Source organism: Scyliorhinus canicula, chromosome 1 (genome assembly GCF_902713615.1).
Source record: "Scyliorhinus canicula chromosome 1, sScyCan1.1, whole genome shotgun sequence".
NCBI classification, from domain to species: Eukaryota; Metazoa; Chordata; class Chondrichthyes; order Carcharhiniformes; family Scyliorhinidae; genus Scyliorhinus; species Scyliorhinus canicula.
In genome coordinates, this window is record NC_052146.1 from 38,854,744 (window position 1) to 38,874,902 (window position 20,159).

General features: G+C 47.2%; 1 protein-coding gene across 4 annotated transcripts in view; it reads left to right on the plus strand.

Moving 5' to 3' along the window:
* LOC119957984 (BRCA1 associated protein) overlaps positions 1-20,159 on the plus strand; it is a 66,516-nt gene that overhangs the window by 15,416 nt on the left and 30,941 nt on the right. For all 4 annotated transcript variants that reach the window (XR_005458963.1, XM_038786313.1, XM_038786447.1 and 1 more), the window contains exons 4-8: positions 776-965; positions 1,082-1,195; positions 2,962-3,110; positions 4,200-4,275; positions 12,959-13,097. Coding sequence is in view for 3 of the 4 variants with exons in the window: in XM_038786313.1 (XP_038642241.1) it covers positions 776-965; positions 1,082-1,195; positions 2,962-3,110; positions 4,200-4,275; positions 12,959-13,097 (668 nt within the window). In the remaining variant the exon portion in view is untranslated. The remainder of the gene's footprint in view (positions 1-775; positions 966-1,081; positions 1,196-2,961; positions 3,111-4,199; positions 4,276-12,958; positions 13,098-20,159) is intronic.

A 20,159-nucleotide genomic window follows, 5' to 3' on the forward strand; every position in this document is an offset into this window, starting at 1 on the left:
TGATTCTTATGGTATTAGATGGGATAAATGTTGAGAGGCTGTTTCCCTTATGGGAGAGTGTAGGACCAGAAAACAAAGCCACAGAATAAAGGGATGCTTGTTTAAGACAGATTTGAGACTGCTTCTGAGGAGTTGCAAATGGAGCGGAATGCTCTGCAATCATCAATAACCATTCCCAGATCTGTCATGTTGGAAGGAAGGTCATTAATGAAGCAGCTGAAAATGGTTGGTCCTAGGAGATCTTCCTTAGGAACTCTGCACAAATGCACTGGGGCTGAGATGATTGGCCTCCATCAACCACAACTATCTTCCTTTGTGCTTTCAACAGATGGAATGTTTCCCCCCTTGATTTCCAATAATTTAGGACTCTTTGATGTCAGTCGGTCAAATGCTGAAGGTATTTGCAAACATGTTTGCCTCGTCTTTTGCACCCTTTCTAGGCTTTGCCATCTTTGAGGATGAGGCGATTAAGTGGTATAGTTTTGTATAGGGGGGTGTCTACCTCAATAATTTTAATTTGAGTTTTTAAAGGAAGCTAGGCTTAAAATGAATGTACCTCTGGAGACTATCCAATAACTTGCTCGTATCATCCAGGGATGATATGAGCATGGTACATTTAGTTTGCACAAAAGTGTTAATTCTTTCATTAAATTCAAATCCCGAATATACTGGTATCCCTTCTTCTGTAACTATTGGTACCAAATGCAGATTTGTCATTATTTCTCATGATTTGCAATTGCCAGAAGAGTTAAGCAATATTGCTTTTCTTCTGCAGCAAGATGACGTCCTTAAAAGAAGATGTGAGGCGTAGTGCCATGTTGTGCATCCTTACCGTCCCAGCCACCATGACCAGCCATGATCTTATGAGGTTTGTAGCTCCATTTGATGATTCGATAGAGCACATGAAAATAATAAGAGACTCCACCCCAAACCAATATATGGTTCTCGTCAAATTCTGTTCGCAGGTAAGAAATAGTACTTTTTCATTCTGGTCAGATTTGTGCATTTGTTGTTGTAGAAATATTAGATACAATACTGTTTTTACCAGTGCAATCATTTTATTCTTCTTCCTGATTTCTAGGCGGAAGCAGACAGCTTTTATACTGCTTGTAATGGTCGACAGTTTAATTCTATTGAGGAAGATGTTTGCCAGTTGGTATACGTGGAAAGGGCTGAAGTCATCAAATCTGAGGATGTAGGTATTTTGCCATATATATTAAGAGGACTGCATTTTAGCACCATCAGATTTTGTGACTAAATGGCAGCAGTGAGTCCCTAATCAGAATAACCAGTTTAGTCTACTTGGTTTGTGGTGTTCAATGATCAATTTTGATTATCGGCAGGTAACAATCCACCCTGTTTCACTGTAAGGAAGTGGAATTAAAGAAAGAATGGAAATTTTTTGTTATCATCCCTTCCGTTGTACCGTTATTTAAGAAGGGTTGCAAGGATAATCCGGATAATTATAGACCAGTGAGCTTGACGTCGGTGATAGTGAAATTGTTGGAAAAGGTTCTTGGAGATGGGGTCTATGCACACTTGGAAGTGAATGGTCTTATTAGCGACAGACAGCATGTTTTTGTACGAGGGAGGTCATGTCTCACTAATTAAATTAAATTTTTTGAGGAGGTGACAAAAATGATTGATGAGGGAAGGGCTGTGTATGTTGTATACATGGACTTTAATAAAGCATTTGATAAGGTCCCTCATGCCAGGCTGGTGCAAAAGATTAGATCACATGGAGTCAGGGGTGAACTGGCTGCATGGATCCAGAACTGGCTTGGCCATAGAAGACAAGAAGGTAGCAGTGGAAGGGTGTTTTTACGAATGGAGGTCTGTAACTTGTGGTGTTCCGCAGGGATCAGTATTGGGACCTCTTCTGTTTGTAATATATATAAATGACTTGGAAGAAAACGTAGCAGGTCTGATTAGCAAGTTTGTGGATGATACTAAGATTGCAGGAACTGCGGATATTGATGAAGATTGTCAGAGAATACAACAGGATATAGATAGGCTGCAAAATTGGGCAGAGAAATTGCAGATGGAATTTAACCTGGACAAATGTGAGGTGATGCATTTTGGTAGGTCCAATTCAGGTGGGAGCTATAAAATAAATGGCAGAACCATCAGGAGCATCGAGACACACAGAGAACTGGGCGTGCAGGTCCACGGATCCTTAAAAGTGGCAGTACAGGTGGAAATGGAGGTAAAGAAAGCATATGGGATGCTTGCCTTCATGGGATGGGGTATCGAGTATAAAAGCTCAAAAATTGTTACAGTTATATAGAACGTTGGTTAGGCCACATTTGGAATAATGTGTCCCATTCTGGACATGGAGGATTCGGAGAGAGTGCGGAAAAGGTTTACCAGGATGTTGCCTGGTACGGAGGGTTTTGGCTATGAGCAGAGATTGAATAAACTGCGATTGTTCTCCCTCGATGGACGGAGGCTGAGGGGCGACCTGATGGAAGTTTGTAAAATTATTAGGGGCACAGAGATGTGCGAGGGAAGTTTTTTTACACAGAGGGTGGTGGTGGCCTGGAATGCACTGCCAAGTGAGGTGGTTGGGGCAGCTACGTTAGCGACCTTTAAGATTTATCTGGACAGGCACATGAACAGACAGGGTATAGAAGGATACAGGAGGTTGGTCTAGGGCACGTGATTGGCGCAGGCTTGGAGGGCCAAAGGGCCTGTTCCTATGCTGTATTTTTTTTTTGTTCCCTTCCCCTTTGAAGTGAGCTAATGAAGCAACCCAGGAAACTAGAAATGTATGTGACTTTGACTAATTATTTCTCCTTTACCCTGACTGAAGCGGGAAGCTTGACACTTGAAAGTTCAAGCATGGAGTTGACTGCAGCTCCTTAGCTAAATTCTAGTTATGATCTTTAAAAGGCTCTAGCTGTGAAGAGCCTAACTTTATTTTCCCTCGATGTGTTGATTTTATGTTTTGTCACCTTTTAGGGAGCCAGTCTTCCTGTAATGGGCGTAACTGAATTACCACCGTGCATTGTGTGCCTTGAAAGAATGGATGAATCTGTAAATGGTGTTCTAACAATACTCTGTAATCACAGCTTTCACAGTCATTGCTTGCAACACTGGGAGGACACCACGTAAGTCAAACAGAATTTAGACTATGGAAATATAGGATAACTATTAGAAAAAGAACCTGTACAGCAACTCCCACTGTCTGCTTGGTTCTTGTGTGCTGTATTTGATGTACAATGGAGGGGTAACAAGACGCTATGTTAAATGTATTTAGATTCTCCATGCTACAAAACTCCTACACAGCTAAAGTAACATTTTCAGTGTGACATGCAAAGGTAACAGCGTTTAAAATCTGAGGTTTAATCTGTGGAAGGAAGAGGTCTCTGATCCTTGAAGAATGATCTCTGTTTCAGCTTTAAGTGCTTTATGGGACATGTGACATGTATGTTAGACAATGGGTGCTTCCAAAAATATAAATGTACAATATGAAAGTATTTCAGTGGGTGAAATATTGAATTGTGCAATGTATGAGACCAATGATAGAAAAATGGGCAAAATGCATATAATCGTAGATTATGTTGGTACGTAACTAAACTGTTAATAGAAAAGTGATTCTTTTATTTCTAGAAATTGCTGAACAAGCCCTAGCTTAATTTATTCTGCCACTGCAAAATGTGTAACACTGCTTATTTAAGCATCTTTATAGCATACTGAATCCTGGTTCCTTCATCCAAAATCAGTTGGAAAATCTGTATTGTGGACTTTGTACAATAGTTGGCTTACTGTGTGATAACACTGCAGTAAGAAAAAATTGTTAACTGCAAAAGCAAATGTACTGAGAGCACATTTGGTTAATCAGGTGACGGCACATTGGAATAGCTCCAAATTGGACTAATTTAGGAAGCTTAGCATTTCAGCTTACTGTATCACACACATTTCTATTGTGCCTTTTAAGTTATTTGCTCAAGATCTATAAATTCCACCTCATGACTTCGTATCCTGATTTTAAACTTGTTTCAAAGCATTGACAGTTTTATTTGTCAATATGTAAGTATTTTAGAAATTAGAAATATGTATCAATTTACTTCTGCATTTGCCCTTTGTGTATGAAAGTTCTAGAAATGTAAGGAATTATAACATGCCTGCAACTTGCATGCATAAAAGGGTGTGTTTACCTGGTTTGATTAGAACCTAAGTATTTTACTTTTTCTTAGGTGCCCAGTTTGCAGATACTGTCAAACTCCAGAGCCAGTCGAAGAAAACAAATGTTTTGAGTGTGGAGTCCAGGAGGTAAATAAGAACAATAATTTTTTTAATTTTTTAGAGTACCCAATAATTTTTTTTCCCAATTAAAGGACAATTTGGCGTGGTCAATCCACCTACCTGCACATCTTTGGGTTGTGGGGGTGAAACCCACACAGACCCTGTGAGAATGTGCAAACTCCACATGGACAGTGACCTGGGGAGGGGATCGAACCTGGGTCCTCAGTGCCATAGGCAGCAGTGCTAACCATTGTGCCACCGTGCTGCCCTGAATAAGAACAATAAATAATACTGTAATGGAATTAAAACACTTCAGGTGCTAATTCTTTGTTGCTTTTAAAAAAAAGAATTGTTTGCCACAGTAAGTGTTGTTTGGACTGGTAAAATGGTGCACACCTTCCATGCATCGATTGATCACAATGGCCATACGAATTCAGGATAAGATCTTCGCACCATGTTCAGGTACATATCTCCCTCATCTCCAGCTGCACCAGAGGTACCGGTAATACGTTGTAACATCCTCCTCTCTCATATCAGACTTGTCTCTACCCTTGCAGGAGCCAATCATAGAGGAGGATAAGACCATGGAAACATGGCAAAATGGTGCACACCTTCCATGCATCGATTGATCAAAATGGTCATGAGAATTCAGGCCATTGTGCAACAAAATCCCAAATTTGGGCACAGTGCAGAACGATCATCTTTCCACATATTTACACAAGGGAAAACCAGCAAATATTCATACACTAGGTTCTGATTATAGTCAATGAGGTCAACGACTTCCAACAAACTAATTGTGAGAATAAAAAAGGAAAACTACCAGGGATAGAGAGGGTCTCGTGATAAAAAGGACCAGGACATAGCCATAAGCTCATGATCCTCTGGTGCACGCCCCTCATCATAAGACAAAGAGAAAAAGCTGCTTGTTCAACCCTTACTCAGCCTCTCAGAACATCTCAGTTAAGAAGGAACCTCGTACACTTAGGAGTCAATAAACCTAGGATACTCTCAACATATCAAGACTCAGACTTCGGTGGCGGCAATGCGGAACTAAGCCGCACGTTCGGCAACTCCCGCTTTTCTAGGACTTGTGGGCTCTTTTAAGGGCCCCAAACGGCACTGATTCGATGATTCCCGGTGTGTAAAGGGGTCTGGAGAAATACCCCCCCCGGGAATTATGGTGCGGACCCGGAGTGGGGCGAGGAAAAAAGCAGCAGCAGCTCCCCTGGAAAAGCGGGGGAAGGTGGACAAAATGGCGGCCGGTGGCCCCCCCGAGGAGTGGAGGCAGTGGGCTGAGGAGCAGCAGGCGGCCCTTTTGCGCTACTTTACGGAGCTGAAAGTGGAGTTGCTGGACTCTCTGAAGGTTACGACAAGTAAGCTGCTGGAGACCCAGACAACCCAGGGTGCAGTGATCCTTGAGTTGCAGCAGCAGGCCTCTGAGCGCGAGGATGAGGTCTCGGCCCTCCTTGGGGAAGGTGGAGATGCACGAGGCGCTCCACAAAAAGTGGCAGGATCGCTTTGAGGAGATGGAGTTTCGGACAAGGAGGAAGAACTTGCGGATCCTGGGGCTCGCGTAGGGGCTGGAGGGGTCGGACCTGCCGGCGTATGTGGCCATGATGCTGAACTCGCTGGTGGGGGGCAGGATCTTTCCATCTGCCCCTGGAGCTGGAGGGGGCCCACAGAGTGCTGGCCAGGAGGCCTAAGGCGAATGAACCCCCGCGGGCGGTGCTGGCGCGGATCCATCGGTTCAGTGACGGGGAGTGTGTTCTGCGATGGGCCAAGAAGGTGAGGAGCAGCAAGTGGGAGAATTTGGTAGTGCGTATCTACCAGGACTGGAGTGCGGAGGTGGCCAAGCGGAGAGCCGGGTTTAAACGGGCGAAGGCGGTGCTCCACAGCAGGCAGGTGAAATTCGGCATGCTGCCACCAGTGTGCTTGTGGGTCACCTACAAGGACCGGCATCACTATTTTGAGTCCCCGGAGGAAGCGTGGGCCTTTGTGCAGGCTGAAAAGCTGGACTCGAACTAGGGATTGGGGACTGTGGGGTGTTTTTATATCACTGCTTATGCAGTTGCTGGCTATTCTGTTTGGTTTTTTTTTCCCGCTTTCGGATGATGTTGGTTATGGTTTTGTGTTTTAAGGGGGGGGGGGGTGTTGGGGTCTGTGGTTGTTCTGTTTTTGTTTGTACGGGGTTGGTGGATGGGTTGGGACTGCTATTTGGGAGCTGCGTTGAGGGGGTGGGGTGGGGCAGTGGGAAAGCGCGGGCTTTCCTCTGGTTTCCCGCGCTGCGGGATGAGGGGGGTAGAGCTGGAGGCAAGGGGCGTGGATATCAGCTCCGTTTTCCCGCGCTGGAGCGGTGCCAAGGAACTGCTGCAGGGGGGGAAGGGTGACCCCATATCGGGAGGGGTCGGAGTTGGGGCGGGAGCTGCCGGGGTCAGCAGAAGTCAGCTGGCTCACGGGAGTACTATGGAGGGAGCGTCACGGCTAGGAGGGGTCCTAGCCTGGGGAGGGGGGGGGGGGGGGGGGGGGGGGGGGCCCGGGTTGCTGCTGGAATGGCCAGGGAGGAGCTGGTGCGGGTCAGGGGGATCGGGGTGAGGTTCTATTGCCATGGGAAACGGGCCGAGTGGGGTGTGCTGGCCAGGGGCGAGCAGTCGACGGGGGAGGGGGGTGGGGTGCCCCCTGATCCGGCTGATCACGTGGAACGTGCGGGAGTTGAATGGGCCGGTGAAGCGGGCCTGGGTGTTTTCGCATCTGAAGGGGCTGAAGGCGGACGTGGCCATGCTTCAGGAGACTAACCTGAAGGTGGCGGACCAGGTTCGTCTGAGGAAGGGGTGGGTGGGGCAAGTTTTCCATTCCGGGCTCGACGCGAAGAACCGGGGGTGTGGCGATCCTGGTGGGGAAGAGGGTGGCATTTGAGGCGTCTGAGGTGGTGGCTGATAGTGGTGGCAGATATGTGATTGTGAGCGGTAAGCTGCAGGGGGAGAGGGTGGTGTTGGTAAATGTGTATGCCCCAAATTGGGATGATGCTAGTTTCATGAGGCGTATGTTGGGCCGCATTCCTGACCTGGAGGCGGGGGGCCTGATCATGGGGGGGGACTTCAATACGGTGCTGGATCCCCCACTGGATCGTTCAGGAGGCCGATGGCGGCCAAGGTGTTGAGGGGGTTTATGGACCAGATGGGAGGGGTGGATCCCTGGAGGTTTGGGAGGCCGAGGGCTCGGGAGTACTCTTTGTTTCTCCCATGTGCACAGGGTTTATTCCCGCATTGATTTTTTTGTCCTGAGTAGGGGGCTGGTCTCGAGGGTGGAGGATGCCGAATATTCGGCTATAGCAATTTCGGACCAGGCTCCGCATTGGGTGGATCTGGAGATGGGGGAGGTGCAGGACCAGCGCCCGCTTTGGCGTCTGGACGTGGGGTTGTTGGCTGATGAGGATGTATGTAGGAGGGTCTGGGGATGTATTGAGAGGTACCTCAAGGCCAATGATACTGGGGAGGTCCGGGTGGGGATGGTGTGGGAGGCTCTGAAGGCAGTGATTAGGGGGGAGCTGATCTCCATCCGAGCCCATAGGGAGAGGGAGGGAGAGGGAGAGACTGGTGGGGGAGCTGTTGAGTGTAGATAGGAGGTATGCGGAGGCCCCGGAGGATGGATTGCTGGGGGAGCAGCGTAGCCTGCAGGCCAAGTTTGATTTATTGACCACCAGAAAGGCGGAGACACAGTGGAGGAAGGCGCAGGGATGGGACTACGAGTATGGAGAGAAGGCGAGCAGGATGCTGGCGCATCAGCTTCGTAAGCGGGACGCGGCTAGGGAGATTGGTGGAGTGAAGGATAGGGGTGGGAATGTGGTGCGGTAGGGGCAGAGGTCAATGGGGTCTTTAGGGACTTCTACAGGGAACTGTACCGGTCGGAGCCGCTGGTGGCTGTGGGGGGGGGGGGGGGGGGGGGGGGGGGGGGGTGGAGAGCTTTTTGAACAGGCTGCGATTTCCAAGGGTGCAGGAGGAGCAGGTGGAGGGACTGGGGGCACCGATCGAGTTGGAGGAGTTGGTCAGAGGGATTGGCCACATGCAGTCGGGGAAGGCGCCGGGACCGGATGGGTTCCCGGTTGAATTGTATAAAAAATACGCGGACCTGTTGGGCCCCCTGTTGGTTCGGACCTTTAACGAGGCATGGGAGGGGGGTGTTTTGCCCCCGACGATGTCACGGGCGCTGATTTCCCTGATCCTGAAGCGAGATACGGACCCCTTGCAGTGTGGATCATATAGGCCAATTTCACTGCTGAATGTGGACGCCAAGTTGCTGGCGAAGATCTTGGCCACTAGAATAGAGGACTGTGTGCCAGGGGTGATACATGAAGATCAGACGGGTTTTGTCAAGGGGAGGCAGCTGAACACTAACGTGCGAAGGCTGCTAAATGTGATAATGATGCTGGCGGCAGAAGGAGAGGCGGAGATTGTGGTGGCATTGGATGCGGAGAAGGCCTTTGACAGGGTTGAGTGGGGGTACTTGTGGGAGGTGTTAGAGAGGTTCGGGTATGGGGAGGGGTTTATTAAATGGGTGAGGTTGCTGTACGAGGCCCCGATGGCGAGTGTAGCGACAAATGGGAGGAGGTCAGAGTACTTCAGGCTCTACCGTGGGACGAGGCAGGGGTGCCCCCTGTCCCCCTTGCTTTTTGCGTTGGCAATTGAGCCCCTGGCCACGGCGCTCAGGGAGTCGGGGAGGTGGAGGGGTCTGGTGCGGGGTGGGGAGGAGCACCGAGTGCCGCTTTATGCAGATGACTTGCTGCTGTATGTAGCAGACCCGGTGGGGGGAATGCCGGAGGTGATGGAGATTCTTGCTGAGTTTGGGAGTTTCTCGGGCTATAAGTTGAACCTGGGCAAGAGTGAGCTGTTTGTTGTACACCCGGGAGATCAGGAGGAGGGGATTGGTAGGCTCCCACTAAAAAGGGCAGTGAGGAGTTTTAGGTACCTGGGGGTTCAGGTGGCTGGGAGTTGGGGGACTTTGCATAAGCTTAATTTTACTAGGTTGGTGGAGCAGATGGAGGAGGAGTTTAAAAGGTGGGACATGCTGCCGTTGGCGGGTAGAGTACAGTCCGTTAAAATGACGGTGCTCCCGGGGTCTTCAGGGGGGCATTGTTTATGTTAATTTAATTTATTGTTAATTTATTTTGTTGTGTATTGGGTTTGGGGAGGGTGGGGGGGTTCGTTATATGCGTTGTTATGGGTGCTGGGGGGTGTTTATTATTGTTATTGTTATTATTGTTCTGTTATACATTTTTCAAAAATCTCAATAAAAATTATTTAAAAAAAAACATATCAAGACTCAGCCTCTCCTAACATCCCGACTAAAAAGGAACTTCCCAAGCATAAGGGTGTCCCCAGGATACCAGTCAAAGTACAGGACCTGGCCCAGTCCTGCACACTTTTGCATATAGGAGTCAGTACCCCCAGGATACATAGAATCCCTACAGTGCAGAAGGAGGCCATTTGGCCCATCGAGCTGCGCCAACCCTATGAAAGAGCACCATGCACACTAGGCCTACTGTCCCACCCTATCCGTGCAACCCTACTTAATTTACACATCCCTCGACACTAAGGGACCAGTCCATCTAATCTGCACGTAGAACATAGACGTAGAACATACAGTGCAGAAGGAGACCATTCGGCCTATCGAGTCTGCACTGACCCACAAGCCTTACCCTATCCCAGTAACCCCTCCTGACCTTTTTGGTCACTAAGGGCAATTTATCATGGCCAATCCACCTAACCTGCACGTCTTTGGACTGTGGGAGGAAACCAGAGCACCCGGATTGAACCCGCATCCCTGGCACTGAGGCAGCAGTGCCAGCCACTGTGCCCCCCAGCACATGCCAAAACTCACCACCCAAACGGTATCATTCCTCACTAACCGCACCCAAGGCAGCACGTCGTCCCCACTGTAATGAGAAGGATCACGCCGTCCCCACTGTAATGAGAAGAATCACGCCGTCCTCATCCGAGGAGAAGAAGAATCGTCTTAGGAGGTGGTCGATTTCACCCCTCCCCAACCCATTAGTCCAAATCAGGACCTGCACACTGCTTACCCAGTTAAGGAGAAGAAACCCCCATAAGGGAGGAACGCCAGGATTAACCAAAGAACGTCAGACACCGACCACTGCATCCCATTACAAAAAGGATACTCGGGGCCAGAGCAGCGTTGCCTCAATAGAGGCAAAAACACTGCCTCCTCGTAGACGCACTCAGGAGGCCACTGTATAAGACCACATGGAGGAGGGTGCCTAACTCTCCCATTAAGCCGACCCTTAAACTGAACAAGTGCTTGAACTCCCAGGTATATGCCACCACACATTTCCTTCTACTTGAGAGATGCCAACCATGAAGAAGAATCACAAGGAACCCAGTCTCTCTGGGATACATGATCTGACCAGGCTTTTGTAAGAGTTGAGAACAGATTCTCAAGACTGAAAGTAATAGAAATACAAAATAAAAACTCGATATAGATAGCTCTAACTGGGGACTTCCTCAATCCAAGTGAGGAATTACCTAACGCTACCCTCCACCACTAAACCAACCATCCACTCACCACCCTGCCATGGCTCTACTCATATTCTTTATAAATGAGCTGAAGCGTCTCTAAAATGTCCTTCCTCTTAAATGCAAAGATTACAGCACAATTTTTAAAAAACGGGGCAAGACAATGCACTAATCACATGCCACATTGCCGACTCAGTATGGTTTGTACCAAAACAGGATAACCGGCGACCCTGACCTCTGTACTTGTATACCGTGCACCATTGTCAGGAAAAAAGACAACAACATGAAATCAACAGCATAACCACAAGGGAATAACGTCCTGGATTATTGATGAACTGCAGGATAATAACACCATGGGTCTTAACTATATCTTTAACAGAACACCCAGTATTTCATTGGTCCTTTACACCACTTAACCCAAGACCTGAATGGGATTGCTCATTTGAGGTGAATTAGGCCAGCTATGTGTGGAGGACACACACCATAAAGCCACTGGGTTGAGACTGCACAGACTCCTGTCACATGACACAAGGAGAACAAACTTTCATCCTGGGGGCTGTTTTATTTTGCCTTCTGTGCTAGCTTGTTTGTAGTGAATTCAAACCCAAGTTTCAGTGATCAACCTATCCTTTTCATGTACTACTGCATGAAAATGGAAAATGAAAATCGTTTATTGTCACAAGTAGGCTTCAAATGAAGTTACTGTGAAAAGCCCCTAGTCACCACATTCCGGCACCTATTCAGGGAGGCTGGTACGGGAATTGAACCGTGCTGCTGGCCTGTCTTGGTCTGCTTTCAAAGCCAGTGATTTAGCCCTGTGCTAAACCAGCCCCCTGCATGTAAACCATTCCATAATATTGTCTAACTTTCAACTGCTTCAGTTTATATTATTGACCCTTTACAAAATTGTTCCAATGCTACGCATGGCAGTCACAATGGGGTAACACACAAAGCCTCCCTTTGCTTCTGATTATTAATGTATTCTCATTAGAAAAGGAGAGAAACAAGCACACTACCATACAAGGATTTCCAACTAAAAATGCTTTGTAGTTCGTTCAATTTATTCTTTCCTCTTGTGCATATGGAATAACAAGATTATTTTATTTTTTAATACCACACGTGTTATATAAAGCAGGTTCATGAAATAATCCATTTAGAATGTACCTGTTGGAGAAGCTGTGTCAAGAGCTCTGAATTTATTAAGATTTCCAGGCTTGTATTTGTTCATTAAAGGGTCCACATTGCATTTATTTTTAGTGGGCTACCATCTTTGTAATTTTCAGTCTTTTAACTTCACTGTTGAACTCTCTTAGAGACAAAGGATGTGTGAAGCCTGCTGTCGCATTGTTATTTGCACATGCTCATTGGGATATATAGCAGAAATTTTAATTGCAATAAAAACAGAAAACATTGGAAGTGCTCAGCAGGTTACGGCAGCATCTGTGGCGAGAAACTGAGTTAACGTTTCAGGCCTGTGACCTTTTCATCAAAACATCAGGCCTGAAACGTTAACTCAGTTTATCCCACATATTTTCTGTTTTTATTCCAGATTTCCAGTATCTGCAGTATTCTGCTTTTCAATCACTGTCTATTGTTCACTTTGGCTGTTGAACCTTTGGTCTGAACTGATGCGATGGAGATTTAGGACATCTTATTTTGTAATCCAAATCTCCCTGTGCAAATGATGCATTGCAAGATATGTTAGACTCACAATTCACTTTTATCTGACAGTACTTTATAAATAAGCATTTTAAAATGCGCAAGAGACAAACAAATGTATAAAGAAGAAAGTAACAGATTGAAATAAGCATAATCCAAAATGCAGATGAGAATAAATGAGGCACAACGCGTGAGAGGGGAAAAGGGAGAAATAAATAAAACCAGGAGATTAACAAAGATAATACTTCAGCATTTAAAAAACAAATATCTGTTTGTGTGCAACTGTTTGGAAAATCAACCTGTAAACATGGATGATGACTTGTATTCTTTAATACATAACAATGTATTTTGAGAAGGTGACCGTAATCAAACATCCCACCACTGATTGGATTAAAGATTCTCACTTATCCAATCTGTGTTGCTGCTAACAGTGCAGAATATGTGCAGGACAAATCCGAGGATTTTCGTGTGTAACTTCTATTTTTTTAAAAAAGAAGAATTATTTCCTCCTTCCTCTCCTACAGAATCTGTGGATTTGTTTGATATGTGGACACATAGGATGTGGCCGATACGTCAGTCGTCATGCGTATAAACACTTTGAGGAAACACAACACACGTATGCTATGCAGCTCACTAACCACAGAGTCTGGGACTATGCAGGAGGTAATTATGCTGGTTAACTATGATGCCTATCGCCAACCGGAAGAACGTTAGGAACAGTTGCGCATGTGGCCCACACTACAGCCATTGGTGCATTTGAAGATTCAGATCTATGCCGTGTGTCTTTTAGAAGCTCCCTCTAGGTATAAAGATAATGCACTGTAGGTTTTACACTCCTGCTTTAGAAGGTTAAAGACTGAGTTCACTAACTGGGCAGTGATTGAGTATTGATTGTTGCAGGAGATATTAATATTGGCCTCCCGCATTAATATTATTTTTGTGGTTAAATATGAATTTGTAAATTGTGCATGTTATTAGTGCAGCAGCTGAGATAATTTAACCGATATCTTAGCTGATATTTATTGGCAATTCTGAGCAAGTTGAAAAGGCTTTCATAAGGAGATTCAGCATAACCGTACTAGCTTAATTGGTAGACAATGTTTGTTTTATTCATTGGATGTAGGCATCACTGGCTGGGCCAGCATTGTTGCCCATCCCTAATTGCCCTTGAACTGAGTGGCATGCTAGGCACGTTGCTGAGGTTCTGGAGTCACATGTGGACCAAACCAGGTAAGGATGGCAGAAAAGGATGTTAGTGGGTTTTTACAACAATCAACAATGATTTCATGGTCATCAGATTCCAGATTTTTATTGAATTTACATTCCGCTATCTGCCATGGTACGATTTAAGCTATGGTTCCCCAGAGCATTACCCAGGGTCTCTGGATTGCTAGTCCAGTGACAATACCACTATGCCACCACCTTCCCTCATGGGGCTAACAGGACTATTAATCTCTGGTTTTGAGTCCCACACAGGTGATGAGGATTTTTAATTAATAAAATGTGTCTTTAAAGAATATTGCAATCAATCAATTCTCCACATTAAAAGTTGGGAAATTTCCTTATATATCTTCATTCTTTACTGAATCATGTTTTACAGAGGGGACAGTTGCTAAATGATAGGTGACTAGATGCAAGAACTTGCAACTGGTTAAGCACTGCACAGACCTGAAAATGGGTAATTTAAACTTTATTTTTTTTAAAATTTAGAGTACCCAATTCATTTGTTTTTTTCCAATTAAGGGGCAATTTAGTGTGACCAATCCACCTAGATTGCATATCTTTGGGTTGTGGGGGCGAAACCCACGCAAACACGGGGAGAATGTGCAAACTCCACACGGACAGTGACCCAGAGCCGGGATAGAACCTGGGAGGCAGCCAGGCTGACCCACTGCGTCACTGTGCTGCCCCCAACTTGAACTTTATTACTAGTCTGTGTCAAGCTAACTTGTTTGTTTTAATGCAAACGTGTGATACTCTGACACTAACAAAGACACTGCATATGGGCATGTGCAGGAAGGGATCCCTATAGTGTTGCAACACAAATAAACACAGCCATCAAATGAATGGGCCATATCACTAATCTTATTGACCCTGTGTACTTTTTAAAGTGACGATCAGTGAATTACTTGTACGCAATGAACTACATTCTTATGAAGCAGATGCAATGCTTAGTGCACTAGTGTTAACAGTACTACATGTTTTGGGCTGTCAGTTCATATCGGACTGTTGTGTACATCTGAAACCAGTTGTCGTTATTTGTTAAATTACATTAACTCTCATTTTAGCAATTAGCTGCAGGACATCTCGCATGCTGATCAGGACAGTAATAGTGTTACCTCTGAATATTTTCAGAATGATGGAATTGCCTTTTTGTATAATGCTGGATTCTGATTGCTGTTTGACAATTGCTAATACTTTGTTTTGCGAGAAATTGATAAAATTTCAGATTTTAAAAAATAAACAATCTTGAGGTATTTTTAGCATTGTAAACTGTAATAGTACACAGTAATGTGCAAATATCAACACAAAACTGAAACATAGTGCAAATGAATGGTTGCCACCTTCGGGCGAACCCTAATACAGATCCTCTCATGGCGAACTTAATTTTTTCCAGCCCTAAAAAGCGCGACATGTCTGAGAGCCATGCTTCGGTCTTTGGGGCTTTGAGTCCCTCCATGCCAGCAGTATATGTCGCTGGGCCACCAGGGAAGCAAAGGCCAAGACGTCGGCCTCCCTTTCCTCCTGGACCCCCGGGTCTTCCGAGACCCCAGAAATTGCCACCACTGGACTCATCACCACCTTAGTTTTCAGTACCTGGGACATGACATCCGCAAATCCCTCCCAGTATCTCCTAAATTTTGGACATGCCCAGAACATGTGGACGTGGTCTGCTACCCCTCACGCACACCTAGCACACTTGTCCTCCACCCCAAAACATTTACTCATCCGGGCCACCGTCATGTGGGTTCGGTGGACGACCTTGAACTGAATCAGGCTGAGCCTAGCACATGTTGCAGTTGAATTTACCCTACTCAGGGCTTCCGCCCATACCCCCTCCTCCATCTCCTTGCCGAATTCCTCCTCCCACTTGACCTTCAGTTCCTCTGTCTGCGACTCCTCCCCTTCCATAAGTTCTCGGTAAATATCCGAGACTTTCCCCTCTCCTACCTCTCCCCCGAGAGACTACTCTGTCCTGGATCCCATTTGGTGGGAGGTGTGGGAAGGATGGGACCAGTCTACGTATGAAGTCACGAACTTGCATGTACCGAAAGTCATTCCCTCTTACTAGTCCAAATTTCTCTTCCAAGACCCTCCTGCTCGAAAATCCTCTAGCATCGCTTTCTTCACCCGCGGGTACTTCCCCGTCTAGACAAAGCCCATAATAATCTTGTTGACCCTTTTGAAGAAGGACCGCGGGATGAAAATCGGGAGGCACTGGAAAATAAACAGGAATCTTGGGAGGATTGTCATCTTTACCGTATGCACTCTCCCCGCAAGTGATAGCGGGAGTGCATCCCATCTCCTAATAGAATTCTTTGAGGAAGTGACAAAGTTCATTGATGAGGGAAGGGCTGTAGATGTCATATACATGGACTTCAGTAAAGCATTTGATAAAGTTTCCCATGGCAGGTTGATGGGAAAAGTGAAGTCGTATGGGGTTCAGGGTGTACTAGCTAGATGGATAAAGAACTGGCTGGGCAACAGGAGACAGAGAGTAGTGGTGGAAGGGAGTGTCTCAAAATGGAGAAAGGTGACTAGTGGTCTTCCACAGGGATCCGTGCTCGGACCACTGTTGTTTGTGATGTACATAAATGATCTGGACAAAGGTATAAGTGGTCTGATGAGCAAGTTTGCAGATGATACTAAGATTGGTGGAATTGCAGATAACGAGGAGGACTGTCAGAGAATACAGCAAAATATAGATAGATTGGAGAGTTGGGCAGAGAAATGGCAGATGGAGTTCAATCCAGGCAAATGTGAGGCGATGCATTTTGGAAGATCTAACTCAAGAGCAGACTATATGGTCAATGGAAGAGTCCTGGGGAAAATTGATGTACAGAGAGATCTGGGAGTTCAGGTCCATTGTACCCTGAAGGTGGCAACGCAGGTTGATAGAGTGGTCAAGAAGGCATACAGTATGCTTGCCTTCATCGGACAGGGTATTGAGTACAAGAGTCGGCAGGTCATGTTACAGTTGTATCGGACTTTGGTTATGCAACATTTGGAATACTGCGTGCAGTTCTGGTCGCCACATTACCAGAAGGATGTGGATGCTTTAGAGAGGGTGCCGAGGAGGTTCACCAGGATGTTGCCAGTATGGAGGGTGCTAGCTATGAAGAAAGGTTGAGTAGATTAGGATTGTTTTCATTGGAAAGACGGAGGTTGAGGGGAGACCTGATTGAGGTCTACAAAATTATGAGAGGTATGGACAGGGTGGTTAGCAACAAGCTTTTTCCAAGAGTGGGGGTGCCAATTACAAGGGGTCACGATTTCAAGGTGAGAGGGAAAAAGTTTAAGGGAGATGTGCGTGGAAAGGTTTTTACGCAGAAGGTGGTGGGTGCCTGGAATGCTTTGCCAGCGGAGGTGGTAGAAGTGGGTACGATAGCATCATTTAAGATGCATCTGAACAGATATATGAATGGGTGGGGAACAGAGAGAAGTAGACCTTAGAAAATAGGCAACAGGTTTAGATAAAGGATCTGGATCGGCGCAGGCTGGGAGGACCGAAGAGCCCGTTCCTGTGCTGTAATTTTCTTTGTTCTTTGTTCGAAACTTGCTCTTCATTTGCTCCACCACTCCAAAAATTTAGCTTATGCAGCCTGTCCCAATCTCGTGCCACCTGTATCCCTAAGTATGTGAAACTTTTTGCGACCATCCTAAATGGTAGCCCCTTCAACCTGTTCTCCTGGCCCTCGCCTGTACTACAAACATCTCACTCTTAGTCATGTTCAGTTTGTACCCTGAAAACGTGCCAAATTCTCAATATTCCGAGTATACTATCCATCCTAGCCAGCGGGTCCGCTACGTACAGGAGCAGGTCGTCCGCGTACAGCGATACCCTGTGCTCCACCCCTCGCCTGATCATTCCCTTCCACCCCCTCGCAGCTCTCGGGGCAATTGCCAAAGGTTCTATGGCCAGTGCAAACAGCAACGGGAGAGTGGACATCCCTGTCTGGTCCCCCGGTGTAGTCTAAAGTACTCTGATGTCGTCCTATTCGTCCTCACGCTAGCTTTGGGGCCTGGTACAATAGTCTAACCCAGTCAACAAAGCCCTCCCCGAACCCAAACCTTACGAGTACCTCCCACAAATAGTCCCACTCCACCCGGTCAAAGGCCTTCTCGGCATCCATTGCCACCACTGCCTCTACCTCTCTGCCCTCCGGGAGCACCATGATCACATTGATTAGTCTTCTCAAGTTGGCTACCAGCTGTCTGCCTTCAACAAACCCTGTTTGGTCTTCCCCGATCACCTCCGGGACGCAGTCCTCAATTCTAAGCGCCAAGACCTTAACCAGGAGCTTGGCGTCAACGTTGATCAGGGAGATTGGTCTCTATGACCCACACGCTTCCGGGTCTTTATCCCGTTTTAATATCAGTGAAATGTTAGCCTGTGACATCGTCGGGGGTAAAGTCCCTCTGTCCCTCGCCTCGTTAAATATCCTAGTCAGCACTGGCCCCACTATCTCCGAGAACTTTTTATAGAACTCCACTGGGTATCCATCTGGCCCCGGGGATTTACCTGACTACATGGCCTTCAAGCCCCTCAGTACTTCCTCAGCTCTGATTGGGGCCCCCAGTCCGCCTACCAGCCGCCTACCCACTTTTGGGAAGGTCAGTCCGTCCGCCTAAGAAACGCTTCATCTCCTCCAGCTCCCCGGGGGTTCCGAGGTACAGAGCTTGCTGTAAAACTCCCGAAACACTGTGTTCAGTCCTGACGGGTCATCCACTCTGTTCGCCATATCGTCCACTACCCTGCCTATTTCTCTAGCTGCCTCCTTCCTCCTGAGTTGCTGCGCATGCATTCTACTAGCTTTCTCCCCATGCTCATAGACCACACCCTTTGCCTTCCTGAGTTGTTCCACTGCTTTGCTTGTGGACAACACTCCCAGCTCGGCCTGCAGTCTCCGTCTATCTCTAAGTAGGTCCTCCCTTGGGGCCTCTGCGTGTTCCCTATCTTTCCGGTGGATCTCCTTCACCGGTCTGTCCATTTCCCCTCTGTCCGTTCTATCTCTGTGGGCCCGAATCAAAATCAGTTCCCCCCCGTACCACCGCCTTCAGTGCCTCCCACAGGGTCGCTGCTGAGACTTCCTCTGTGTCATTAACCTGCAGGTAGTCCCACATGCACTTCCGCAGTGTCTCGCACACGCCCTTCTCCGCTAGCAATCCTACGTCCAACCTCCATTGCGGGCGCAGGTAGCTCCCTTGGCAGACCTGCAGGTCAACCCAGTGTGGGGCATGATCCAAGATGGTGATTGCCGAGAGTACTCCGTGTTTTTTACTCCGCCTACACAGTCCCTGCTCACGATGAAAGAATCGATTCTAGAGTATACTTTATGAACATGCGAGTAGAACGAATATTCCCTCCCCGTCGGCCATCTGACTTTCCATGGGTCTACCCCCCGATCTGCTCCATGAACCCCCTCAGTTCCCTTGCCATCACTGGGAGCCTATGCGTTCTGGAGCATGACCTGTCTAGTCCGGGGTCGAGGACCGTGTTGAAGTCCCCACCCATGATCAGCTTGCATGAATCTAAGCCTGGGATTTTCCCCAGCACCCTTTTTAATAAAGTCAGCGTCGTCCCAATTTGGAGCATGTACATTCACCAGGACTACCCTCACCCCCACGTTTGTGCGTCCGCCTGTTCCTCCACCGCTTGCTCCAGCTCCTTGACCTTTTTGTCCTGGGCCACTAGCCTTTGGTTCACTTGCTCCACAGCTTTCTGAAGGGGTTCTAAGTTATCCCGCTTCATATCTTCAAAACTTCCTTTTATGACCTGCAGCATATTGTCCAGCGCTGCTTGGATCGTCTGGTCCGCGGTCTGTATGTCAGCCATCTTTGGTCCCAGGTCAGCTCCCACACCACTTTGTCTCTGCCCCTCCCTTTCCTGCTTTTGCTGCTTTCCATACAGCACAACTTCTTTGTTTCCATACAGCTCCGCACGCTTCAGTCAGCAACTTTTTGGCCGTCTTTTCTAGCGTTCAAAAGTTCCGAAAAGTTGGGAAACCAGGTCCAAAAAGCCAGCCGGAGTGAGAGCCACCGAATGTGCGACTCACTCCCTCATAGCTGCCACTGGAAGTCCCAAATTTCAGAATTTTTAAAGAAACATTTGGTGGTAATCTTTTAAAAAAGAGCATCGGCTGCAAAGGCAGGTTCCAACCTTCCCGCTCCTACCGCCACGGGGGATACAAGATAGGGTAATTTCTAGAGCATGGGTGAGAGGGGGGAAGGTCTCAGATATCTAAAAGGAACTCGTGGAGTAAGAGGAAACGCAGACAGAGGAGCTGAAGCACAAATGGGAGTATGAGTTAGGGGGAGAGATAGAGGCAGGTCTCTGGGCGGATGAGTTAAGCAGGGGCAACACATCCACATCATGCACCAGGCTGATACAATTTTAGGTAGTTCACCGGGCATACATGACGGTGGCCCGGATAAGCAAGTTTTTTGGGATAGAAGACAGGCGTGCCAGGTGAGCGGGAGGGCCAGCGAACCATGTTTTGGGCA